At 53.2% G+C, this 25,606-nt stretch overlaps 1 protein-coding gene and 1 long non-coding RNA gene across 2 annotated transcripts; one reads left to right on the plus strand and one right to left on the minus strand.

Annotated features, from left to right (window-relative positions):
- Positions 1-882: 882 nt before the first annotated feature.
- EDC3 (enhancer of mRNA decapping 3) lies at positions 883-25,429 on the plus strand. Its single transcript, XM_084532230.1, has 7 exons — positions 883-997; positions 2,827-3,008; positions 4,421-4,734; positions 11,291-11,626; positions 19,241-19,394; positions 20,853-21,070; positions 22,170-25,429. Exons 2-7 carry the CDS (start codon positions 2,845-2,847, stop codon positions 22,502-22,504), a joined length of 1,521 nt encoding a protein of 506 aa, XP_084388356.1. The 5' UTR covers positions 883-997; positions 2,827-2,844; the 3' UTR covers positions 22,505-25,429.
- LOC311442856 lies at positions 6,823-9,954 on the minus strand. The gene is made up of 3 exons (XR_014696911.1): positions 9,802-9,954; positions 7,107-7,227; positions 6,823-6,840 (listed from the first exon to the last, which is right to left on the minus strand). It is a non-coding gene; the product is annotated as an uncharacterized lncRNA (long non-coding RNA).
- Positions 25,430-25,606: the final 177 nt, after the last annotated feature.

The raw sequence follows: 25,606 nt of genomic DNA on the forward strand, positions 1-25,606 counted from the left end.
GCAGAGAAGGGCGACGAAGCTGGTGAGGGGCCTGGAGAACAAGTCCTACGAGGAGCGGCTGAGGGAGCTGGGCTTGTTCAGCCTGGAGAAGAGGAGGCTCAGGGGTGACCTTATTGCTCTTTACAGATACCTTAAAGGAGGCTGTAGAGAGGTGGGGGTTGGCCTGTTCTCCCACGTGCCTGGTGACAGGACGAGGGGGAATGGGCTTAAGTTGAGCCAGGGGAGTTTTAGGTTAGATGTTAGGAAGAACTTCTTCACTGAAAGGGTTGTGAGACATTGGAACAGGCTGCCCAGGGAAGTGGTGGAGTCACCATCCCTGGAGGTCTTCAAAAGACGTTTAGATGTGGAGCTTAGGGATATGGCTTAGTGGAGGACTTGTTAGTATTAGGTCAGAGGTTGGACTCGATGATCTTGAGGTCTGTTCCAACCTAGAGATTCTGTGATTCTGTGATTCTGTATTATAGGATGGTGGAGGTGCCATGGGGGTGTCACACAGGTATTATGGGATGGCAGTGGCACCATGGAGGTGCCATGGGGGTGTCACACAGGTATTATGGGATGGTGGGGGTGCTTTGGGGGTGTCACACAGATATTATGGGATGGTGGGGGTGCTATGGAGGTGTCACACAGGTATTATGGGATGGCGGGGGTGCCATGGGGGTGTCACACAGGTATTATGGGATGGTGTAGGTGCCATGGAGGCGCCCCTGAGGTACCGCCGAGGCACCTGGAGGTGTGACGTAGCAGCCCCATCCCGCCCCGCCCCGCCCCACCCTGCGCATGCGCCCCTCAGCGCTCGGCGCTGCACCTTGTGCCCGCCGCCCGCGCACTCCGCCCCCTTCCCCGGCGGTGCGCATGCGCCACGCTCTATTCCTCCACGCCTCTCTATGATCTCCCGCCGGCGGCTAGAGCGGCGCGGCGCGGCGGGGCAGGAAGTGACGCAGCGGGCGGGCGGCGCGGAGGCGGAGGGGCGGCGGGCGGCGAGCGGCGGCCGCAGGTGAGGCGGGGCCGGGCCGGGCCGGGGGGGCCGGGAGGGGACCGGGGAGGGGCCGGGCCTGGCACGGAGCCGCCGGGACGCGAGGCCGCGGCGCCGGGACCCGCGCGGGGCCGCTCCGGTGGCGGCCGGGGCCTGAGGGGAGCGGCCGGGGGGGGCCGCGGCCTGGTCCCGGGCCTGGTCCCGGCCTCCCTCGGGCCCCGGCTAGGCCCCTCGCGGCCCGGGCCCGCCCCCTGCGGCTCCCCCAGCCCCTGCGGCCGCCCCTCGGGCCCGTCGGGTCTCGGCCCGCTGCAACCCCGTGCGGAGCCAGCGCTGTGAGGGGCTCGGTTCTGGGGGGTGCGGGGCGGTGACGGGCTGCTGGGGCAGCCTGCGGGGGTTGTGAGACCCTCCCGAAGCACGGGCGTCGCCAACAGCCGCTTGAAAGGGGTTGGGGGGATGCAAGGGGCGTGCGGACAGTAACTCGCGATGTAAAGGTGTTGGGGGGGAGGTTTGGCTTCGCAGGAGGGGTGAACAAACGAACGTTTTCCTATTTCCCACCCGTGCCCGAGTAAATCATCCGCTGCCTGCGTGGCTCCTTCTTTCTCCAAGTGACCAAGCACACGAGCGAGGTGCTGTGAGGCAGTTCCCTTCCTTTGGGTTTGTTTGCAAGCACACAGAGGGAGCTGTTTGTGTATTTGTAAAGGGCCGGGGCCTTCTTTAAAGGGTTCCTCTTGAAGTGGTCCTGTTCTCTGAAAGCTTTGCCTCCTTTTCAAAGAGATGCAAAAGGTGGGAAAGTGAATGAGGTTTTAGCCGTGCTGCAGGTTCTCCAAAATGCATTATCGACGTTCTGCAAGTACTTCTTGTCGGCCATCATCTGGGAGTCCAGGTGGTGTTGTCGTGGGTAAATATAAACACACAGAAATGGGCAAGGGCTGGTCCTGAGGAACACGTGGCTTGGTGACCAGATCCCTGTTGGTTTCTTCTTGAAGCCTTCCTGAAGTCTCCTGAAAGCTGGGGGAAGGGAGCTTTTATTGTTCCTGGTGGCATGCATGTGTCCTAGCTCTCTCTATGTGTTTTTTCTTGCATCTTTATTTTCCGTAAAGCTCAGGACAGAAAGGGCCTGAAGAGACCTGAAATGTTGCCCACAGAAGCGTGCTTTACGTGCTGATTGTCCCAGGTCACGTCCCAGCCTTCCTACCCCTGTGTGCCCCATAACTGAGTGAATTCCCAGCGTGTTCCCTCTTCCCGAGGGTGACGGCACAAGAGGCAGATAACGTGCAGTGGCTGTTCTCTCTCATGAGCCTGTCAGCTCTCCTGTGGTGCCAGCGAGGCTGTCACCTTCCCAGAGCTGTGTCCTTCCTGGAGCTCGGTGCGGGTGCTGGAAAGTAGCATGGCTTTGTTTGGCCATCACATTGTGACAGCAATGCTAATCCTGGCCCTGGACAGCATGAAGACTGCTGTGCTGAGCTCCAGCATTGTTTTCTTACCCCCTCTGCACTGTCTGTGCTCCTTAAGGTGTTGGTTTTAATTTGGAGGTGCTGAGGTCAATGCCCTCGCTGCCAAGCGCTCACAAAAGCTGTTCTGCTCCGCTGTGTGCACATCAAAGCTTTACAGAGGGAAGGGAAAATTCCCTGGTTGAAGCTCCAGAGAAAACATACCCAGGCAAAGCTCAGTGCTCTGTTTGGAAGCTGTTAGCCTTGAAATCCGCTACTGAACTATTTCTTCAGTCATGCAAACAGCGGCAGGGCTTCCAAACGTGCAGGCAGAGCCCTGCGCAGGGCTTTAACGTGTTGCTGAGGGAACAACGGGTTGTTGTTCCCTCACCTTACGGCCAGGCCTGTGCCTCTTTGCAGGATTCGAGTCCCGGGATCATGGCTACGGACTGGCTGGGGAGCATCGTGTCCATCAACTGCGGAGAGAGCCTGGGCGTCTACCAGGGGCGAGTGTCTGCCGTGGACCAGGTCAGCCAGACCATCTCCCTGACCCGGCCCTTCCACAATGGGGTCAAGTGCCTCGTGCCAGAAGTCACCTTCAGGTTAGTGGTGGTATTTCTCCTGCGTTTTCCAGTCTGGGTGGATATTTTGGGTCGTTTTTCCCCAGAAACATGCTCTTTGCCTTAAATTCACCCTCCTGCTACTGAGCAGCTTCAGGTGAGAAGCACCACAGGCGTTTCTCTCAGCTTGTGTGCAGAAGGGTGCTGTTTTTGGTCTCTGCTCTGTGAGAAGTGCTGTGAGGATCCGTGTGAGTGTGTGTGAATGTATTTGTGTGTGTGATTTCTGTGCATTCTGTGTATGTGTGCACTTCTTGGGTAGTTGAGGGATTGGCTTACTCTTCATGCTGTGCCCTCAGCAACTCATGTTATTAAAGTGTCAGGGAAAGCAGAGGGGGGAATCTCACTTAAAATGATGGCCACAACAGGTAGATTACACGCAGTGGTTAAATCCAGAGCCATCTCCTTTCTCTCCCCATGTTCTTTCCTCTGTGCAGACACAGAATGGTTTGGGACCAGGGCGCTGGGTCAGTGTGGTGCTGTCTTGGCTCTCCTGAGTCCCTTCCCACCAGCTCCTGCTAACGCTGCGCTCAAAAAAAAAAGAATAAATAAGAGTCATTTGTCACTGGACACCTTCCTGTTACCTCTGCAACTTTCATATTACGACAGCGAAGTGCCTGAGTCCCCGATTTTAAAAATAGGACCAAGTGCTGACTGCAGGGAATCCTTTTTTTCCTATAAAACTCTGATTTTTGAAGAGAGTGGGAAGGACAATTCTTTCAGGTCTCTTGCTAACTTCCAGGCTGTTAGTTTTATATCCCAGTTGGACACAAACTTTAAAAGGTTAAATTGAACACCCCAACTTCTGGTTCCTGTCTTGCAGTTGGTGCAGATGGAGGAGAGGAGGTCTTCGTGACCACTTCTTTGTTTCACTTTGGCTCGTGCTCAGTGCTGTTTTTTTTTTTTTTTTTTTTTATCCTATGTCTTGAGAAACAGCGAGCACACCCTTGTCTGAGCACGAATAGCACTCATTTAAGGAGCGCTTTATGTAGGAAGGGATTAAAAGTAGTAGCACCCTCCAGGCTGAGGTTAATTATAATAGCTAGAAACTGCTGAATTAACGCAGGCTTTCTCAAAGAGCTGTGCTGGCTGCTTCAATTTTCTGCTTGACCAATCCCTGCTTCAGCTAGGGACAGAACCTACGCCAAATCCAGGTGCAGTTTAGAAATACTCGAGATTTTATTTAAAGTTTATGTAATTTCAGGTGAATATTTCGATGCCTGGCATGTAGCCTGTGGTTGAGTATTAAAATGTTTTTTCCCTTTTGTTTTATTGACTATGACATCCAAAAACCTCTGGTTAATGTTGCACGATTTTCTTTCAAGGCTGTTTCTTTAAAAGTACCCCGAACACCAAGTTCCTGAATGTCTGTTTTTCTATTCCTTTTGTTATTTTAGGGCAGGTGACATCACTGAGCTGAAGATTCTGGAGATCCCAGGCCCGGAGGACAGCAGGCCATGCGGGGAGCTGCAGCAGACAGAACTGGGCATCCCGGGGGTCGGCTGCCAGGTGGGGCCCAGCCAGAACGGCACCGGCAAGATGTTAAAGAAGCCCATGTGCAGCAGCGCCCCGCAGAACATCCCCAGGAGGACGGACGTGAAGAGCCAGGACATCATCATCTCCCCCCAGCAGCAGTGCTCCAAGAGCTACATGGATCGCCACGTGGAAACCCTGACTCAGTCCAAAGGCTTTCGGCGCAGGCACAATTCCTGTGAGTATGTGTTCTGTGTTCTGCAGCTCTCCTCTTCGCCTGGGTCGCTGCTGCAGCGTGTGCCCCAGTTCAGCTAAAACATCTCAAACGGGTCTGGAAACTTAGGTTTGTTTCCTTTTGTACGTGCGTTGCCACCTGAAGGGCTGGATTTTACCAGTATAGATCTTCCGAGGGTCTTGCACGTGCCTGACGTTGTACAGGGAGGTGATGTAACCTCTGCCAGAACCTGGTACGAGCATACAGACAGCGGCACTAAAAGGTGCAGCACCTGCCTTACAAACAGAGGTGTGGGTACTGCACAACAAGCCCAGTACAGCGATCCAAAACGCTTTGTTGGGTGAGTGTCATCAGCTGAAGCAGGCTGTTGGGTCTGATCTGTCGTTGCTGGCTTGCTGTGGTTGTTTTTATTTTTTATGTTGTTTACAAAAGACATTCTGTTTCTGTAAGCTTGCAGCTACCTTACCGAAAGGCCAGCAGGGAACATTGTGCAGAGCTGCTTCTCTGCTGTCCCCGTTGCCGTTGCACTGCTGCTAAGAGTTCTTTGGAGGCAGATGCTCTCCACCCTTCCTTGCTGCTGTTTCCAGGTGAAACACCTTTCCTGCTGGACACAGAAGTCAGTGCTGCTCAGCTGAGTAGCGAGAGCAGGGAGCTTTAACTCAGGTGTGCAGCGAGCCTGGTTTGCAGGCTGGGAGGGCTGCAGCAGAACTCACAGTGCTGTCATTTGTCAGTAAAGGCCGGTGTTACTTAGGCTGCACGCAGGCATGGTGCTCGCTGTTTCAGAAGTGTGTCTGTCCAAACTAACCTGCAGAATCGTACAGGTAAGAGGGAACCACGTATGTGACTTCGTTTATTTGGTTCAGGAGCATTTTGGATCTGATGTTGGTTGCGGTGTGGGAATTTGACGAGCTTTCCAGGGCTAACCTGAGTTGAAACTCTTTTCCCCTCTCAAGGGCTGTTGAAGGAAAACCTCAGAACTTCGAAATGCTGCAGACTGTTCTGTGTGTCTCTTGTGAATGAGGTAGAATAAAGAGGAATGTTCACAAAAACTCTCCTGTTGCTTAACCTACTGGTGTGAGGTTAAGAGGTTGGGCTGAAAAGAAGAGGGAACCCACTACAGGAGGCGACAGGGAAAAGGTGTATGGGCACGGGGTGGAAAGGAGGCAGCTGTTCATCAGTGGGACTGCAGTTCTGCCGTGTCGCTGCTGTGTAATTCTTTACCCATCCCTGTTTCAGTCTGTTGGAGAGCAGCCCCACTTGAGCGTGCAAAGAGCAACATGCTGGTGTTTTCTTTGCTGCAGCGTTTCTCAGAGAAGTGTGGTTGACGCCTGTTTGTAAAAAAGTCAATTCTTCAACCATTTCTTTGTCAAAGTGAATTTTCAAATCTAATTAGCGGAGATCTCACCCCGCGCATTAATCTGCTTCATCAGCATCAAAGGCTGCGAAATGTAGAACTGAATAGTGCTAGTTCATACGAGTTCCTCATTCCTCTTGTGCTTCCCGATTGAAAACGGCCCAGTTGCCAGCCTGTTTTTCTCTACAAGGAACTAGAAACAACTGATGATGTTGCAAAGCTTTTCTATTTAAAGCCTGCACAACCATGACCTATCACAACAGCCCCCTACGAGTCATTACAAACGGTATTTGCTGTGCTGCGTTGGTTAAAAAAAACACAAATTAACGCGCTCTAGTGAGGATGATGTAAAGATAGGATCAGCACATCTCAAAGCGAGGCATCCGTTATTTTTATTTCTGATCATAAATCTCCAGCCAGCCCTCACGCTGTGCCAAGGCTGGCTGTGCTCGCTTTTTTTTGCCCTCGGAGCCCCCTGGGCTGCAATTACTGAAACATCAGGATACATCTAGTGTAGTTCATGACTCAAATGTTGAAGCATCAGGATATATCAAGCGTATTTCCATGATTTAATTCTTTCCCTTGCCTTTTTTTTTTGTTTTGTCTTGAAAAGAAATGAAAGCAAGGTGAGCAGGGCCAATTAAACAGCAAGATCAAAGGCTGCGCCTTATCTGGAGAACTTCCTGGGCCTCTGGAAGTCTTCCTCCCCCACCAACAGCTCTCATTTTCTGAAACAGTTGCAGCTCTTCTGATTTCTGTTAATTTAAATCAGTTTACAAGGTTGAGCAGCCTTTTGTTTTAAGTTTTCAGAAGGACAAATTCTTAAGTTTCTTATTCCCTTCTGTTTTAAAGTGATGGCCAAGCAGGGTTGGTAGGAGGAGGAAGGCCAGAAAGGTGGGGGGGGTGGGGTGAAGGCATGTTTTGAGGAAAAAACTTTTCAAACTACACTGCCAGCTACCTGGTTATCTGAAGTAACCCCTGCTTTGCTTTCTTCTTGCTGGGCAGAGCCCAGCTGGATTACCTCGTGTAGCACTGTTCAGGCAGCACCTGGTAGGTGTGGGGTGAGCAGCGAGCCTTTCAAACCCCTTCAGCACACCAACAGCTCGCAGCAGTTTTACAGAAGCCTGACAGCAGGTCAAAGCCTGTAAGAGAAAATCTGAAACAGGTTGAGCAAGGTGCGGACCGTAAATGAGGTAGAAAATTGAACCCTTGCTCTCTGCAGTGTGCGTGGAGAGCAAGGCGAGCGATGCCTGAAAGGCTCCAGCGTGGAACAGAAGAGGTGGCGGCTGCAGGGATCGAGGCAAGGCCGGGCTGTGATGTCAGCCTGACCCGAAGCTGTGCGGTGCCTGGGCTGGAAGCTAACCTCTCGATGCCCTTTAGCGTGCTAAGTCAGGGACAAAGTTCCCCCTCGGAGCACTTGTGTGACAGAAATCAATAAACAACAAATAGCAGCCCAGATTACACAACAATGGGTTGTGTGCCCTGCTGGCACGGGGCTCGTTCATGCCAGGGCTGGCGGTAAAAGCTCCTGCAGGGATCTCACAGGAAGGCAGCCAACTCGCTAGAGACTTTACATTTGCTTGTGTGCTATACGTGAGGTTTTTTTTTCCAATGAAAAAAAAATATTTGGGAAGTATTGTTTAGAGGGAGGCACTTTTCTGTGCAGTGCTGAGCTGCCAGCTTGATGGGGAGCCGTGTGCTGTTCTCCTTAGCAAGCCGTGCACAGATGGAGGAGCCGGGCTGGGAGCTCTGGGTTTCGGTAGCCCTGGAAGGCAGTGATCCTCCTGCTGGCCTTCTCTCTCATATTCTTTGAGTTTTCCCCTGCTCCACGGGGTAACGCAGCCCCTCGGGTGGGTCAGCAGGATGGTGGGGTTGGCACCCGCCGCATTAGCGAGCTGCGCGGGACAGTGCCAGCACGTCTCGATTTGATGAGGTCTGCTCTTGGCTCGCAGTCGTTGTGTCTGCAGGGAGCCCGGGAGCTTTCCAGCCATTGTTCCTGCAGCTTTCCTAACGCGCTGTTTGGTTCTGTCAGCATTGGCATGCTGCTCGCATCAGCTGCTTCTCTCCCCTGGGCCCATCGCATGGTGATGCTGCCGGCCCCACGTTTTGTTCCGCAGGTCAGCTGAGGGGAGAGCGGAGTTGTTTGCAGAAGAACCTGGCAGGCGGTGTAGAACTCTTGTTGGGGAACAGGAACGGAGTTGCCAAAACATTGGAGAGCTGCACAAGAGGCAGGCTTGTTCCCATTGTGCTCAGAGCAGGCTCCAGCTTCTTCATCTCAACTTTGAGTCCCTCGCCTGTTGCTTCGCCTGGCAGTCAGGGAAGTGTTTGGAGGGCTCGGCCAGCTGTGTAGCTCTGGGCTTTTGTTTCTCGTGCCGCTGTTAGCAGTGTTAGCTGTGTGTGGTGCTGGCCGCCAGCTCCAGCCCAAGCTGTGTGCAACTTCGGAGCACTTGGTGTGCCCCCTTTGGTTTGGGAATCAATGGGGCTACTGAAAAGCTTTCCCTTTCTCAAAGCTGTACGCGTAAAGGCCTGGTCGCAGCTTCTGGGCTGAAATCATCCTTGCCAGGAGGCCTCACCCTTTCCCTCCCCCAAGCTGTGTTGAGTTGCTAGAAATCCTTGAATTCTCTCCTTCTTGACAAAAGGTGCGTTGCAGCAGTCTGTTCTCACCCAGCTGTTTATAAAATCCCCAAAGTCCCGAGCAGCTTGAGAATCACTGCGTCTGAAAGCGAGCTGCCTGCTATAATTAGTAATAATTTCAAATAATTATAAATAGGCTCCAGAAATAGAGTTCTGACAAAGTGTGGTGACGCTGACCGCATGACGCCGCGGCGCTGGTTTCGGTTGCCCCAGCGTGCACAGCAGAAACGTTTCCGACTGGCCCTCGTGCTGAGAGCAGCAGCTTTGAAGCGGCTTTGTGCTACGGCCGGTGGGGTTCTGGCACAGGGAGGTTAGCCTAAATCCTGCAGGCTGCAGGGAAGTGGTCGCTGGAAAGGGATTTGCTTTGTTTCTTTACAGGGAAGAAGGGCTCCGCGAAGCCTTTGGAAGGTTTGGGGTCTTGTCACCCTCATTTCGAGGTGTGAAGAACTGGCTTCTGACTTGCCTGCGTTCTCAGTTGTTGCAGGACTCGTGAATTGCTGTGTGGTTGGAGACTGGAGCTGCTTGAGAGTGTTGAGGTCTGTTTTGTTCAGCTCAGGTTCTCAAGGCACTCTGCTGGCTGTTTCAGAGAGCATCCCTGCTGTGGGGGCTGGGAAAGCTTTTGGGTGAGTCACCTCAGCAGCAGAAACAAGTGACGGGCTGCCTAAAATAGGGGCAAAACTAACCAAGAGGGAAAATCCTTCCTGAGACAAAGCTTTCCTAACAGAATAAAAGCAGTGAGGTGTTCCACGCTGCACCAGGACTTTCCAGGGATAGGTTAGACGTGGTGTTAGCTTTGAGAAAGGGAAAGCTCATGGTGAGCTCTGGCAAATTTGTTTTACTGTGACAAAGTCCTCAGTAAGCACCTGAGAGACCCAGGTGAGGCCACCTTCCAGGAAGGGGTTCCCTGCTCTGGGCTGCAGAGCCTCTGCTGGGTAGGGAAAGTGGAGGGAACTGCTTTTTATGGATTCTTCTCTGGAGGATTTGGGTAGTTGTAAATGTTCTAAGCTAACTGCTGCAATTTAAGTGGTGTAATTGAGCTACTGAGTAACTTTGTGGTGGAGAAATGAGTTCTGCTCGTTAACTTGGCCAAAATCGGCACGTTGGCCTCGAACAGACCGGTTCCTGGCCTGGTTCTGAAATGGGTGAGTGCTCCTGCAGGAGCTGGGGCCAGGCTCCTCTGCTGTCCAGGCGACGTGCTCTTCTGTTGCTGGAGCACAGGACTTCACGCCTGGGAAATGGGGGAAGTGAGAGATGAGATTTGGTGGGAGAGAAAGCAGTCTGCCAAGACCAAGCTGGACCTGTCTGTGCTTTTGAGGCTAACAGGTAACTTTGTGGGACACCACGAAGCTTTGGCATATTGCAGGTCTTCTGGGGTTGGTTTCTAAATATCCTCAGATGACTTGAAGTTCTTCTTGTGCCCTTTCATTGATTGCCAATAACATGTAAAACAAAAAAAGGTGCGTTTTCAGCCAGAGCTGTGTGCAGGGTGATGGACGAGAGGCACGTGTCATCTTGGTGACTTGGTGGTGATTTGCTTGTGTGTCAGCGAACAGGTTCTGTCCGCAAGCTCATCTGTATAAATAACATTCAGGGGGGTAAAATCTCTCCTAAAACGTGAGAAATACGTTAGGGAAGCAAACACTTCTGGTGTGGTAACAGTTACTCCATCTGTTGGGCAGTGGAGGTGATAACTAATTGCTGAAATGGGCCTGAAATCTTTCCTAGTGTGGGCAGGTTTAACGATGGGTATAACTAACAGGTTAACGTCGTCTGGTCTTGACTGCATGTGGGTGACCTGCAGAATAATGTAAGAAATGAATAACGGGGTACGTCAGCCTTGTGACTGCGTTTGGGTTTGTACCAGCCCTCGGAGTGAGACTTCTTCGTCTTCATGTGAGGGAAATCCGGCTGGCATGGTAACTGATTGGAAATAATTCCCCTTAAACGTGTGATACGATGAATAAGTAGAAAAATGCAATATGGGAAAGGGAAAGGGCTTCATCTTGGCTTAGAGAAATACACACCTAGTGATGGCGAACGAGAGAGAAATACTTTCAGGGGCTTAAGTTCTCCATCAGTAGGTGGCTTACCTGTTTCAGAAGAAAACACCCACGGTAGCCTCTGAAATTTAGGGAAATTCCATGACAGTCTTGGGCCACATGCCTGCACAAACACGAGCCCAGTGCAGCAGGAATAGTGCAGCCCTAGCCCAGGGCTTGCTCAATACCTCAACACTACCATAATGCTCTCTTACGTTAAATGAGCAGAAATGTTTATTTTGCTACTGGGGTCGAGCTTGTTTTTCCTGCCCTTGCCAGAGGAAAGTCCCTGAAATCTCTTTCCCGGTGCCTCGCGTTGGGTTTTCTGTTGGTGTTACTCACGCCTAGATAAGCTAAAGACGAGGCCTGCGGGTTCTTTGGGAAGCAACAATCCCTCGAGTCAATAGACATCAAACGTGAGCTTTCCTCTTACAAAATTTCTTGAGAAAGCAAGCAAGAAACATGGCTTTGTCCACTGATTACACTTTTTTTTCCATTTGTGTATTTTCAACTTGCCTGTATTTTTGTTTAGGGTCGTCCAGCAGCCGCCACCCCAACCAGGTGACCCCGAAGAAGAGCGGCCTGAAAAACGGGCAGATGAAGAGCAAAGACGATGAGTGCTTCGGGGATGACATCGATGAAATCCCAGACACGGATTTCGATTTTGAGGGGAACCTGGCCCTTTTCGACAAGGCAGCTGTGTTTGAAGAGATTGAGACTTACGAGAGGCGGAGTGGCACCCGCTCCCGGGGCACCCCAAGCGAGAAGCCGGCTCGCTACCGGCACGACGAGAACATCCTGGAGTCGGAGCCCATCGTCTACAGACGGATTGTCGTACCCCAGAACGCGAACAAAGAGTTCTGCACTGGTATGCCAGATCCCTTACTGATAAGGATGCACACTCTGCAGCTCTGTTGGGGCACGTGTGGTGGATTGTTTTTCCCCCGGGGGTGTCTGTCAGCTTAACGGGGTACGAGCAGGGGCATCCACGTGTGTAAGGTCGGATCTGAGCCTTGCATCTCCATACAACCTTTATTTGCCATATTTCTGAGGCCAAAAATACTCAGATAGGGCAACGAGGTAAGTTGTTTGCAGGGAGGGACGAAGCTGGAGGTTGCATTAAAAAGAACAGAAACCGAAGTGGAACCACTTGAATCCGTGCTTTGATTTCAGTGGCGTGACGAGCGTGCGTGGGCTTGACTGCTGGCTGCTGGGAAGGAGGGCTCTTCTTGGGGCTCCAGCGTACGGGAGCGTGTCGTAATTCCTGCTCTTTTGGTAGAAGGCAGGGGACTTCAGGTGTTCCTGGTGCTGCTTGGGCAGCAGGTAGAGACCTCTGTGTGGTTGTAAGGAACTTTAAATGTCGTTGGTATGAAAAGAAATGGTTCTGGCTCTTCCCGTCCGTATTTCCAACCACTCGTGTACTCGTGTGGTGCCCTGCCCTCAGCTTGCATCCCTTGTAGCACTTGCAAAACATAGCAGTAAAGGAGGTTCAGCATCCCAGCAACGTTTCTTTTCCACGTCAGAATAAAATCAAATTTCAGGTCTCTTTGTAGAGAGAGACTGAAGTGCTGCACCCTGGTGGTCTGCGTGCTGGGCACGAGGGTAAGCAGGTCCTTGGTCTGTCATTCCTTCTGCTCTGTCATTCTTCTCTCAGAAACTCCAGCGGGGTGTGAAGCACTTGGTGGAAGGAAGCTGATTTACAGTGATTGGCTGCTGTGCAATTAAAAAATGTCAGTTCTTAATGGTTCTGCTGTACTGCGGTATCTTGGCTTTCCACTTGTGTCCTCTGTTGCCCTGCTGATCTGTTCTGATCCAGGTAAAAATGTCCTGGGTCAGTCTGAACTCGTCCGACTCGGTGTTCTGATTCCAGCAGCTACTTAAGGACAAGTGAAAGACGGGAGGAAGCATGTGGTGAGACTTTCCCCTGAGCGCTCTCTTTGACGACTTTAAGACTTCCTGAAGCAGAAGTGGTATTTTAGTATTAAGAGCTTTTGATGACTTTTTTTTTTTCTTCTGCTTAATTTAACCTATTCCTCTTTGAGCCTGTGCGATCTCTGTGTTGCTGCAGCATCCTGCGGCACGAAGCTCCCGCAGCTGACTGCGTACTGTGTGAATAAGTGCTTCTTCCTTTTTGTGCGAGCTTTTCTTGGTGGTAAACTGGCTACTTGTCAATTCATCTCCCAGCTGGCATGTTCCAGAGGAGCCAGGGCCTCTGTGTGGGTCTGAAACAAAAGCTACCCGAGTGTTAGCTGCCAGTTTGAGAAGTACAGCTGATGCAGGATTCTAGAAGCACGGTTCCTGGAGGAGAAGTGTTGTGCAACAACCAGTAAGCACCAGCACATAACTCAGGGGATGGAAATGGAATTGTTGGCTAATCTGTGTTGTCCTTTCCTATGGGAGCTCCTGGCTCCCTGTTTGCAGCCCGCTGAAAGGGCTGCTCTTGGCTTGTTTTGCTCTTGGCAAGCCCACCCAGGGAGGTGGCAAACCCCTCTCCTTTGTAGTTGTGGGGTCTCGCCAGGCTCATTAACTCCTGAGGGGTGCTGAGACTCCCAGATGGGTTCTAGATTGGTTTGGAGGAGAAGCTGTCGTGTTAGGGGCACTGCCAACTGCTGCTCCCTGCCTCCCATGCCCAGCAGGGCACGGCCCCAGTCCTGCGAGCGGTGCTAGAAGGGTCCCACCGCTGCGTATCGGTGTTCCCACAGAGGGCGGCTTCCTTTGTGTCAGCAGAGGAAGTTTGCTTCTGCTTCGGAAATGCTTCGGGCCGTCTAGCAAAAGCTCTTGTAAACAGCTGTAACTGGCCTGCTGCTGCCAGCCTTCAGCCTGCTGTAGCCAGAAGGACAGAGGGATGGTCAGTGTGCTTGGGCAGTCAGGGGCTGTCACTCAAAAAGCCCAGATCTCTTTGTTTAGCAGCTGGAAGGAGGATGCTGAGCTACAGGCAGGCTGCCTCTCTCAGCAACCCAGAGAGCAGCAGCTGCAGAAATGAGCTGAGAGTGCCAACAGCCCTGAATGCCGTTATTCTGGGTATATTTGTCACAGGATTTCTTCTTATTATTCTGAATTCTCTTTGTGGAGTTGTTTTTAGACTCCTATAGGGATCTCTGGAAGAAAAAAAAAAACAACAAAAAAAACACAAAACAAAACACATTTTGTTAGCTATAGGGGAAATAAGTACTTTATATTTCTTCCCTAGGCCAGTCTTGAAGATGAGTGTCTTAAAAGAGCTCCGGCCGACAGACTAATCGTTCTGTCTGCTGTAATCCCACAGAGTGATGCTGCTTGGTGACTGACAGCCAGCTAACATCCAGCTCTCGTCACCGTGGGAGAGGAGAAAGGTCTGTGGGATCCTCGCATGCTCTTGTATGCTGTGTTTCCATGGAGCTCGGAAGTAAGCAGACCCGTGCAGCAGGAAAACCAGCAGAGTGCTGGTGCCCGTCCTCCAAAAGCTGAATCTGCAGGGCTCCCAGTCTGCGTGGTGGCTGCCGGCTGAAAGAAGCCGAGCCGTGTGGGATGTAAGCAAAGCTTGACAGGCACTCGAGTCCCTCAAGATGCTTCTCTGAGAGCTAATTTTGTGGTGCCAGGCACTCAAGTGTGCGTGCTAGTATGTTCGGAAGTAGAGCAGTAAGTCGTTGGGTCTGCTGAGGCTTTTGGCTCAAATTCAGCACTGGAGGTTGGATGAAAGCAGCTTGGGTTTGTGTTTCCTTGGGTCCCTTTGCGATTTTTCTTTCTTACCCTCCCAGAAGTTATCACGGTCATCCCCGACAGCCTGCAGGTCAGTTGTCCTCGGTGACAAGAACTTGGGAAAGGCAGTTTTTCTTCCCTCCTTTGTCTGCTGTCTTTACAGTATTTTGTGCCTGAAATGATCCTGGAAATGCTGAGGGCTGCTTGGTCCTTCAGCGTATCCCCTCTTCGCAGGCCGTGTGCCGTCCTCCGTGGCATGAAACTTGTGTCTGGCCCAGACAAAACATGGTCAGACTGTACAGGGCAAGAGGGCAGCTTCCCGTGCTGCTGCCCGCTTTCCTGGCGAGGAAAGGATGAGTTGTGCAGGGAGAATGGCAAGAATGGGCACGGGAGGGCCGATGTGGATTCCTCTTTCAGCACAGCCCTGGCTTCACCAGCATGCTGGAGGCTACCTCGGTGTTCCCACGGTGTGAAACGCTTTGGGGTTTGCCCTGCTGGCTTGAGAAGGTGATGCTGGGATGGACAGGAAGAGGGGAAATAGTGCTGGGTGTCTGCCCAGGGGTCTGGAGCCATGGGGAGGGGATTATGGTGGAGAGAGTGGGAATGAAGGTGGGGATCTGCTCCCAGTGTAAATGAGAGCTGGGAGCTTGGCAGTTCTCTGGTGGTGACCGACTCGTGCCCATTCCTGGGGGCTCCACGTGTGCCTTGTTCCCTGGTATTTCACTGCTCTGTCCTCTCTGGGGCTGGGGCCTGTTGATCTGTCTCTCTGTTTACCATTAAGCTGCATTGAAAAGGGGAAGTGCAACTGTTTAACAAACATCTGCCTCCCTGGCAAGGCCGGTTGGTGATGCTTTTGTGAGGGGTGAGCTGTCTTTTCTGCTCCTGGAGCCGTCTAGCTAGAGACCTGAAACATGGGCAGGTGGGGGCCTCTCTGTCCTGCTGGGTACCAGTGCTGACACAGCTGTGTTCAGACAGTGCTTTGGGGTCAGGTCTGCCAGCAGTAGCCACAACACCAACGTTCTGTGGGGGTGTGAGCTCAGAGGAGTTCCTGGCAGGATGGAGTGCCTCGGTTCACCATCAGTGGCTCCGTAATCTCAGGCATATCGGGCTCTCCAAACTTCCCTTTTGCATTTCTCTCTTCTTCCCTCCTAACTGTGTTTAATCACTGCTAGCACATGCCACGTGCGTACCGGGGGTTCTGGTTCATGATGATTAAACTGAATCAAAATCTCCCTTTTCAACCCAGTTTGATAGGCGACATCCTCGCACCCCACAAGACCCCGTCTCCCTGCTTTCGCACAGGTGCACGCAGTGGGCTTGCGCCCGAAGCCTGGCTTGGCGAGCAGTGGATGTTGCTGAAGCAGCACCTTCAGGGGCATGCCGGGCTGAGGAGAGGATGGCCGTGTGCCAGGTGGATGAGGTATTCCTTCCTTTCCCTGCAGTGCTGCTGAGGCTTTGTGCAAAGCGGGTTTTCTTCCAGATACCGCCGGTGGTGTGGGATGTGAGCTGTTGCCATCGCAGTGCCTCTTCTGGAAAGTAAGCAGGATTTGTTTCCAGCTCAGCTGCAGGAGAAATTTGAGCTATCTGTGTGTCAAGTTCAAGCTCAAATATCAGGCCAAGAGTTGATATTTGTTTCTCTGTGCTTTCCCTACCCACACTTCAGGCCTGTCCTTCAAGAAACTCCTTTTCCACGTGGTAAGGAGATGGAGGAAGAAAATGTGTGCGTTGGGGCAGATCGGTGCAGAGGGGCCGGGCTCCGGAGCTGGGGCTGGTCCTGTCCTGCTTGGTGACAGAGGCAGCGTGGCTTTTCTTGTGCCACGTCCTCTTCTCTCAGCTTTTAGCTCTTCAGGCTGTGGATGACTGGCTCAGGGACTGCATATCGTGAATGTGGGTAGTGTTTTGGGATCTCTGAGTAGGGTGCAGGTGAAGTTAACTTCACCCAACCACGGGACAAAACAAAGCAGTTGTGGGGCAAAGCTGCTGCTCAGCCCACGTGGATTGTGCGTTGATGCTGGGAGAGGTTACGTTGGGATGGCAGCCAGAGCTTCCACAGAATGTGTCCTAATTAACAATAATGACAATTAAAAAAAATCAGTCTAGCCCTTAAGGTTGTGGGGGAGATGATTCCCGTTTGGAGCAACGTGTGGGGCAATTAGCTGTGTTTTCCCGAGACCGCAGGCAGGTGGCTCCAGCCTCGCAGCCAGCACAGGGCAGCAAACAGCCCAGGGATATCCCGTCTGCCCCAAATGCACGCAGGCTGTACCCACCTCGTGTCGCTGCTGCATGGTCCTGCGGCCACGGGGGTGGTTTTCCTCCAGCCTCTGTGCGTGTAGCGTGGCACGGGGGAGCTCGAGCAGGTGACTTGTTTGTGCTCAGGGCACAGCGTGCCCCGTAAGCCGAGTGCACTTCGTGTGTAATCAGGCCCCAGCAATACCCTGCGTGTCACAAAACTGTTCAGTCTTTATCTTTTTTTTCCCAGGCAGCTGTAAAATACATTTATTTAATATTAAAAGGCCCGAGCTAATTTATTTTATTGCCTCCATTACCAAACAATAAAGACGCGCTGTCCAACCCAAACATAATTAAAGTTGGCAGGGGTTCAGTTCTGTTGCAGCCGTGTTATTGTTTGTGGCTTTACACGTCGCCTCCTGGATTGCTTTCTGCCCGAGTTTGTTTAACTCCCTCGGCCTGGCTCCGATAAGCCCGTCTGACTGGTCGGCCCTTGCGTGAGCGCGGAGAAGGGAAGTTCTCTTGGCATCGGAGCCTGCTCTGGAGAGGGAGCAATTAGGACAAAGTGTAGCACACTAAATACAAGTCCCTCCCGTGCCAGTAAGCCCCTCTGCATTAACCCACTGGGCACTGGGTTTCCTCCGGCCGGTGGGAGCTGTGAAACCTCGTGGTGCCGGGCGAGGAGGAGCTGGAGATGGTGGCTCTGCACCAGGTAGGTAAGGACCAAAAGTTGGCTCTTCCACCGCCTCGTGCAAAGGTCGAGCAGGGAATTGGTTGAGCAGCCCCCCTCTGCGGGTCCCTCGCTTCGTGTCAGCAGAGGATGCGCCTCGCCAAGCTCGCGGGCGACACCCTGACCTCAGGTGGCTGGTTCCGAGCCCTCCCTCTGGCTTGAGAAACACAGCCCGGGGAAGGAGCAAAAATGTGAATGGGAACGAGCCCGAGCTGAGCCTTGCGTGACTCCGGAGGCTAAGAGGGTGTGTGAACGGCGGGCAGGTGCGTGACTGGTGTGACAGGCTTAGGATTATTAGTGGCTTATGACTCCAAACGTTCGGCGGCTGCTATCAGGAGCCTGAAATGACTTTGATAATGTGCATGCTTGCATGTGTGCTGCATGTAATAAAAGATTATTAGCAGAGGTAGCTTAATCGGCTGTTAGCATGCGAGGTCAAGTGTTTGAACACGTTTGGTCCCTCCGTGGCTGCGGAGCCCTCGGCTGGTGAGCTCGGAGGCGAAAGCCGGAGGGATTCAGCGGAGCAGCCAGGCTGGATGTGCTGATACCTCGCAGGAGTACCTGCCACGTGCTCCAAAAACCTCAGAGTGCACAGACCCTGCCGTTACCGCGGCGGCTCGGCTTAGTGGTTTGTGACCAGCACCCCGAGGAAGCGTGGCAGTACGAATGAGAATCCCTTGCGATTAGCAGTGCGCCTTGCCTTGCCTTTCTCATTTGAATGTGGCAACTGCTCGTTACCGCTGGTTCTCATGCTCTTTTTCTGCAAAGGAGCCCGAGCCTGTGAGTAACTGTTAGGTTTCCTCTCAGCGGATGTGCGCTGTGGCTGTTCCCCTTTGAACCCCTATCGCTGCAGAGCATTTTCACCGGCCCTTTATTATTGCTGTGACTCTGCTCAGCTCTTCTCTCTGAAACGTGAGCGAGGAAGTCTTGCAAAGAATTTCCAGCGGAGCTGAAGCTGCTTTCTGCCTTCGCTTCTGTAAACAACCGGCTCTGTAACGCGGTCCTGGGCACCAAAAATGCCAGTAAGGTCCCAGTCAGTGCTGGTTTATAGGGCGAGCAGCTGGTGATGCTCTGCCGTTTGCCTGAGCTGCAGCAGAAGTCTGAGTCCTGAACCCTTTTCCACCCCTTGTGCCTGTCCCCCTGCACCTTTCCTGCCCGTCCCATGGAGCAGGAGCTACCAGCCTGTTTCCCAGTACGTCCAGAGCCCTCGCTCAGCTGGACGCTGCTGGGGTTGCTTGTTGGGCTCAGAGCAGTGCTCGTGAGTGACCTGGGCAGGCACTCACGTTGGATTAAAGAGGTGGTGTCTGTGGCTGAAGGTATTCAGGGGTGTCTTGCTGGCTGCAGCAGCAGCAATTTTCTCACTCAACACTTAGCTTTTGCACTCTTTTCTCCATGTAATTGGAAATAGTACTCAAGGTTCCTTGTCCTCTGCTACTGAGCACGCCACCAAGCAATTGCTCTGGCTCCCCTCTGAGCAGGCTGCTTTCTTGGGGCAGGGAATCCTCTGTGTTTATTTCCAGGTGAGTTTACTGCAGGGTTGATTTGTGAAATCAATGCCAGACTGACCTGCCTGGAGAAGGAGCATGTAAAGAATTGGCCAGAAATGCAGAAGAATTGTATCCTCCTGCAGGGGCTGCTCTCAGTGCTTGAGAAAACCTCCCTTGTCTGTTTGTCTGTCTGCCTCCTCAGCCGTGTGCTGGAGCAGTTCCTGGCTCGCAGACCAGGATCCAGGATCGCTGAAGCCTTTTCCAGGTGCTGCCATATGAAATCTCACCAGGCTGCACCGTCCTGGGAAACGTCTCTGATCATGTCTTTGTCTTCCTCCCTCCCCTCTCTGAATCCTAGACTCCGGGCTGGTGGTTCCGAGCGTGTCCTACGAGCTTCACAAAAAGCTGCTGTCGGTGGCCGAGAAGCACGGGCTGACTCTGGAGCGCAGGCTGGAGATGACGGGAGTGTGCGCGAGCCAGATGGCGCTCAGCCTCCTCGGGGGGCCCAACAGGTAAAGCTCTTCCCTCGAGCTCCCCCGGGATTTGCCCTCTCTAAGCAGAGCTCGCTGCTCTGACCTTGCTCCTCCAAGTGGGGGCAACGTAAAAGAGACTCAGAGGTTACGTGGGAGGTGAGTGTGGTGTGGCTGCCACCCGTGCCTTGTGCTGGCCCTGCAGCTGGAGGCAGCTGTCTGCCGTCTGCTTCCTTGAAAGAAAAACCTCACCCAGATGCCTGCAGACCTGTGGTACCTCACACATCAGCTCATGTCCCAGGGATCACGCAAACAAGTATGAGGCTCAGGCTCCTGAACTGGGAGGAAGCCTTGCAGGTTTTTGTGTTCTCATTCCCCATTTTTTAATATTCAACCTCTCTAGGAAGGAACTGGTTGATTTTGCTATCTTGGATGGGTGATTGGATGGTTAAGGGCTTCCCTTTGTCTCCTTTGTCCTGGAAATAGAAGTCTCTTGGGCCAAAGATGAAGCAGAGCTGCTGTTTTCTCTCTCCATTTCATGAGCATTTTTTCAGGGAACTTAGTTTTGCACCAATGTAACCCACAGCTGCTGAAACCCTTTCAGAATTTCAGTGAGCTGGCCCTTTTTTGCAAACAACTCAACTTTTCCTTTGTCTAATGGCATCAACAAAACAAAAGTTGGCCAGTGAGAGCGAGCCGTTCAGCTCTTCACAATGCTGAGCTGGCTTTTAGGCGTCTGCGAACATCCTGTCCTTTTGGGGTGCCTGGTTTGGGGGCAGGCTTGGAGTGTGCTTGCTGCTCTTTGCACGAGTGATGTGCCGACTCTGAAAAAGGTCTGTTCTGGGCCTGCACTTACAGGTTTGTTGGTGTGGGCAGGCACTCACACGTCTTCTTGTGCTGCTGGTAGGTGCTCTGCATGATTTGTTCTTAAAACAGAAGGTAAACCTGAGCGGTCTGTCTCCTGGTCACGCAGTAGCACGGTACTTGCAGCCCAGGACACAAGTGCTGGATTTAAAGCAGTAAGGGCTGAGCTACCAGGCAGCACTGACCCTCTCAGATGCGAAATCTGAGTGCAGAACTGCTCAGCCCTCGTGCTGGCTTTGGAGCGCTGCCTGTTTTTCACACTGCATCGAACTACTGCAGTTCTTACAACATCCTTCAAAATCAGAGGGGCAGAAGGGGGAAAAGAAACCTCCTGAAAGTGAAAAGGCACCGATTTGAAGCTTGCTATGTGACTAGTGAAAACACATCATCAAACAGGGAACAAGCTGGCTGTGTGAGGAGCCAGGCGAGGCTGGGACTGCTCTGCTGCGGGTGCAGAGAGGTCTCGGAGGGAACCTGCAGGCAGAACAGCTCTCTGCTGTCAGCACTACAAAAGGATGTGGGTTCCTTCTTCAGAGGTGACGGAAGGCTTGTAAAGCACCTGTTGATTTGCATCTCGCAGGACGAAGGCGGGAGATCCTTGGCTTTTACTGACGTTTCCCTTCGGTCTCCCCTCAGGCTGAACCCGAAGAACGTGCACCAGCGGCCCACGGTGGCCCTGCTGTGCGGCCCCCACGTCAAGGGGGCGCAGGGCATCAGCTGCGGGCGGCACCTCTCCAATCACGACGTCCACGTCATCCTCTTCCTGCCCAACTTCGTCAAGATGCTGGAGTCCATCACCAACGAGCTGAACCTCTTCAGCAAGACACAAGGCCAGCAGGTCTCCAGCGTCAAAGGTAAGCGAGGGGCAGAGCTGCTCGTCAGCCCTGCGCCGAGCCGGTGGCACCATCTAGCGGCCCCGCAGGGCAGCAGAGCCTCGAGAGGTCCGACAGTGGAGCAGTTGTGCTGCTGCAGATGTTTCCGGTCTGAAGGAACACAAGAGCTGCTGTCTGGGGCTGAGTCAGACCAGCCATTCTCCCAGGATAAGGCTCGCCTTGTTCAGCACGTCGAAGCAGCAAGTAGATGAGCATCCAACTGCTGTTTCGCACCAAGCATGCATCCTCGCTGAGCTGTCAGGGTGCTGGTTTGGAATCCACCACACAGTGCGGCGATGCTCTGCCTTCTGTGAGCCGGCTGGCTTCTGCTTGGCGCTCCGTCAGCATTATTTTCAGACCTAGCTCTTTTAAAATTATTTCCAAACCTTGCTCTTTTAAATTTTGGGGGAGAAACAAGCCTGGGAATTAGGGCATGATTTGTGCTGCAGCAGGGTGGGGGGCTGTGCAGTGCTGGTGGAGCCGTGTGCCCGTTATAATAAAATAGTCCTTGCTCTGAGTGCTTCATGAAGAGAGTGCAGCAGGTGAGTGCAGCAAGACCAACAGGTCTCGGTGGGGCAGGCAACACCTGCAGCTCCCACTTTGCCATTCCGTAGCAAAGCTAATCAGTGTGCTCCAGAGCAATACATGTTTTTTTCCAATCATGCAGGCTAGAAAACAGCTTTTTTTTTAGTGGAGAAAGTCATCCCCTGCTTCCCTGGGCTGCCCGGGCTGGAGAAGCCGGCTCAGCAGTGCCATCTGGGGCAGGTCTGCTGAACTGCTGGCCGCTCAGTGAGGTTTTGTTTGGTATCTGGAAGGCTGTGGATGTTCTCCAGCAAGTTCAGGAGCTTTTAAATATTGATGTCGGTGTCTCCTGCAGAAGGACAGTAATAACAGCCTGGGAGGCCAGACTGCTTGCAGCAAGCCTGTGGGTGTTGGAGGCAAAAAGGAGAAGTCTCTGCTGGCAGCAGGGGAGGAAAAGGGAAGGAAAAAGGAAAGAGAAGGAAAAGAAGGGAAAGCCCCGAGCCTTGGATCGTGTTTTCAGGCTGGTCCTCGGTGCTCACAGTGCTTGTGTTTCTTTCAGATCTCCCTGATACCCCTGTTGACCTAGTGATCAACTGCCTGGATTGTCACGAAAATGCCTTTCTGAGAGATCAGCCTTGGTACAAAGCAGTCGTGGACTGGGCCAACCAGAACCGGGCACCCGTCCTCAGCATAGACCCTCCCATCAGCGAAATGGAGCAGGGCATCGATGCCAAGTGGTCGCTGGCCTTGGGGCTGCCCCTGCCGCTGGGCGAGAGGGCAGGGCGCGTGTACCTCTGTGACATTGGCATTCCCCAGAAGGTCTTTCAGGAGGTGGGGATAAACTACCACTCGCCCTTCGGCAGCAAATTCGTCATCCCCCTGCACTCCACTTAGAGCCCGTCCAGCCCCGCGGATCTGAAGGGAGAGAAGAGAGCAGGATGTCTGTCAAATAAAGCTGTCTGGTGGATCCCGGCTAGTAAACTCGTGACGCCTTAAGGATGTGAAGTTCTGGAGAGTTTTCCTTCCAGAAGAAAAGTTGTGTATTTAAAAAAAAAAAAAAAAAAAAGTCATAAAGTGAAAGCAAAAAAGAAGAAAGCAAACCTTCCTGCAGAGCTGTCTTCATTCTCTTGTGCCATTGTGTGAAGGGACACGCAGGAAGGTGGTGCCTGTCCCTGGCCAAGGCAGCCAGCGCTGCCCCAGCCTGGCCGGGGGGCTGTCGGAGGGGCTGTTTGAGAGGGTCTGCTACAAGCAGCGGGTGGCTCGGAGGCTTGAGACTGATTTCCCAGCCCTTCAAGGTGTCCTGCTGGGAACAGCAGCCCTTGGTTGTGTAGAAATAACCTTTTGTTGCAGTCGTACCGGGAGGGAGGAGTTGGTTTTGCTCGGTTCTTTTGGATCCCCCCCCCTCTGTTTTTTTGTTCACAAAGGCAGCTGCAGCTCGCTGGCTCTCCTGGCCCTCCGCTCCTCAAGGAGAGAGCTCCCTCTTCAGAAAGCTTGTGCCAGGAGCCAGAAGCTCTCAGGTAGCACATGCTCCAGGAACACCCGTGTCCTCAGCTAGGTTTTACTCCTGCCCTCTGGCTTTTTCTTTGTTTGGGGAGCGAGGTGTGGTTTGGAAAATAATTATTCTTTTTTTTTTTCTTTCTGGCACAGTGGTTGTGTGAATCGGGGGAGGCGCAGGGAAGCATCGCTCTGCCTGTTCCCTGCTGTGGGTGATGTTCGGGTGAGCTCCCTGTTCGTGCTCTCCGTGCACCCGCAGCTGGCCCTGGGGTGACACAGGAGGTGCCGTGAGCTGAGCTGCGTCTGCCTGCTCCCGGTGCCGTGGGCACAGACGGGAGGCGAAGCTCTGCCACCCTCCTGGGCCCTTTCCTCTCCCCAAAGCTTCTGCTGGTCCTGAACCTGCCCCAGAGCCTGTTCTGGCAGCTTCCAGAGCTTCAGAGGGTGCCTTTCCTCCGGGGCAGCTGGCTTCCAGCGGGGGCTGGAGCACGGGGACAGCTGCCCTGTGCGGGGGAACGGCAGCGCAGTCAGGGCTGGGCTCGTTTGGGTGGCGGGCAGCTGCAAGTCCACAGGTCGGGCACCTGCATTTATTTGCCTTTTATCTGCCTTAGAACACAGGCTGAGTGTCGGAGGAGGAAGGAGACTGCCCCGGTGGAGCAGGAATTTGCCTGGGAGTGCAGGTGTGACCCTGGGTATGGGGGGGGAGAGAGAGAGAGAGAGAGAGAGGGAGAGCTGCTTTCTAAGAGCACAGGAGCAGGAGGTGCCAAAGTGGCAGAACTTGAGCAAGGTGGGCAGGGATCTTACAGGGCTGAGGTGGAAAAGGGAAGGGTTTGGGCACTGGGAGTGAGGCCGAGCAGCAGAGGGCTGTGACTGCGGGAAGGACAAACCCCAGCACGCCCCAAGCAGGGTCTGCTGCAGCTGGGTGTGTGTAAGGCCGTGGCCCTATGGGGTTGAGCCCAGGGTGCTCAGAGAGCTGGCTGGTGTCGCTGGGAGACCTCGCCAGTATTTTTTTTCAAAGGTCTTGAGAATCTGGAGAGCTCCCAGTCGACCAGAGGCTGGCAAAGGTCAGCACTGGTGAGAAGGAAGGCCCTGGTAATTACAGGGCTGTCAGGGTCACTGCAGTCAGTGCCTGGTCACATTAGGGAAAAGGTTATTCTGGAGCTAGTGAAAAATGCTTGAAAGACAATTTTACTCCCTTTTAGGGCCAGTTCTCTGTGATGCTTTTATAAATAACCTGGGCATGCATGAAGTGCCCCATCAGCTGCAGCTTCCCCTGCCACATCTACCTCAGCAGGACCCAGGCTCTGCCCCTCTCGGTGTCCGGACCCCTGTTCCTAAAGCTTTTTCTGACAAAATGCTCAGCCGTGGGGCTGGCTGGGTGATGTACAGGTGCAAGGCTTCTCTCTACCTTTTTGTTTCCTCAGCTCATCTTTAACCAGGCGGAGGAGCAGCATCTGGGTGTAAAAGGTGGGCAGCAGCTGCAGCCTGGTGCTTTAGTACAGTGTTAGTCCTAATCCCTGCATTAATCCCTGCATTTTTCACTTTCCTTACTCAAGATGCTGGGTAGGAGACCCTGCTGCTTAAATCCCTGCTTTTCTTGGCTCCTTGGGGTTTGGCTGCTGAACTGCAGATTGTACCCGTGGGGCAGTAACAGTGTATAAAATATCCAAGGCTTAATCCCAGGGGCCTTGTCTGAAGCTGCATGAGCCAGGTACTGCCACCCGTGCAGGTTTGGTGGCTGGGCCCAGCGCTGTTCTCACTGCGGGGTGGTTTGAGGGAGCACCGGAGCCCTGTGCGTGGGCAGCCATGCAGCAGGAGGGCCCCCACCTTTAAGAAAAAAAAAAAAAGGAAGAGGTAGAAGGGGAGGGCACGAGCCCTGATGTAAGGAAAGAGCTTCTCAATCCCTACCTGGGTGGGGTGTGGGGCACAGCAGGGAGCCTTTACACTGCGCTCCCCTGCTGAAGGTGAGAGATGGGGGTGTTGGGCTGGGCTTCTTCTCAGCAGGTTACTGGAGGAAGGACGCAGGGGCCTTGCCCACACGAAATGCATCTTAGTTACAGGGGTTACTCTTCTGGAACACCCCGCAGCACCCCGAGGGGCTGGGTCCCCTGGTTCCCCCTTCCCTCACCACACTTTTTAACTCTGTTTGAGGTCGTTTCTGTCCCTGCACAGGCCCTGCCCGTGAGTGCTGCTCTGCTCAGTGCCACGTGAAGATCACTGCCCGGCCTCACCGCTCGGTGTTCCACGTGTGACCCCTGTTTGTAATGACTGACTCCTGCCTCTGCGGGGGGCTGCCCTGAAATAAAGTGCAACTATTCATGTGTGCTACTCCCGTGCAGCTCTTCATTTGTCTGACCCCACAGGCACAGCAAGCCTGCCTGCTGCTCCATGCTGCTCCGAGGCACAAGGGCAGGGACCAGGGAATTCAGTTTTTGCCCTCCCCTGAAGCAAAGTATCCTGCTGCCTCCTTTCCTGTCTATTTTTCAACAGCTCCACCTTCTGCAC

This window comes from Aythya ferina (genome assembly GCF_964211825.1).
Source record: "Aythya ferina genome assembly, chromosome: 11".
Lineage (NCBI taxonomy): Eukaryota > Metazoa > Chordata > Aves > Anseriformes > Anatidae > Aythya > Aythya ferina.

Bases quoted from the DNA above. Each gene is read 5' to 3' on its own strand.
- EDC3 (XM_084532230.1), top strand. From the start codon at position 2,845: ATGGCTACGGACTGGCTGGGGAGCATCGTGTCCATCAACTGCGGAGAG. The intron at 3,009-4,420 runs GTTAGTGGTGGT...TTGTTATTTTAG, and splicing joins GTGCCAGAAGTCACCTTCAG to GGCAGGTGACATCACTGAGC. The intron at 11,627-19,240 runs GTATGCCAGATC...TCTGAATCCTAG, and splicing joins GAACAAAGAGTTCTGCACTG to ACTCCGGGCTGGTGGTTCCG.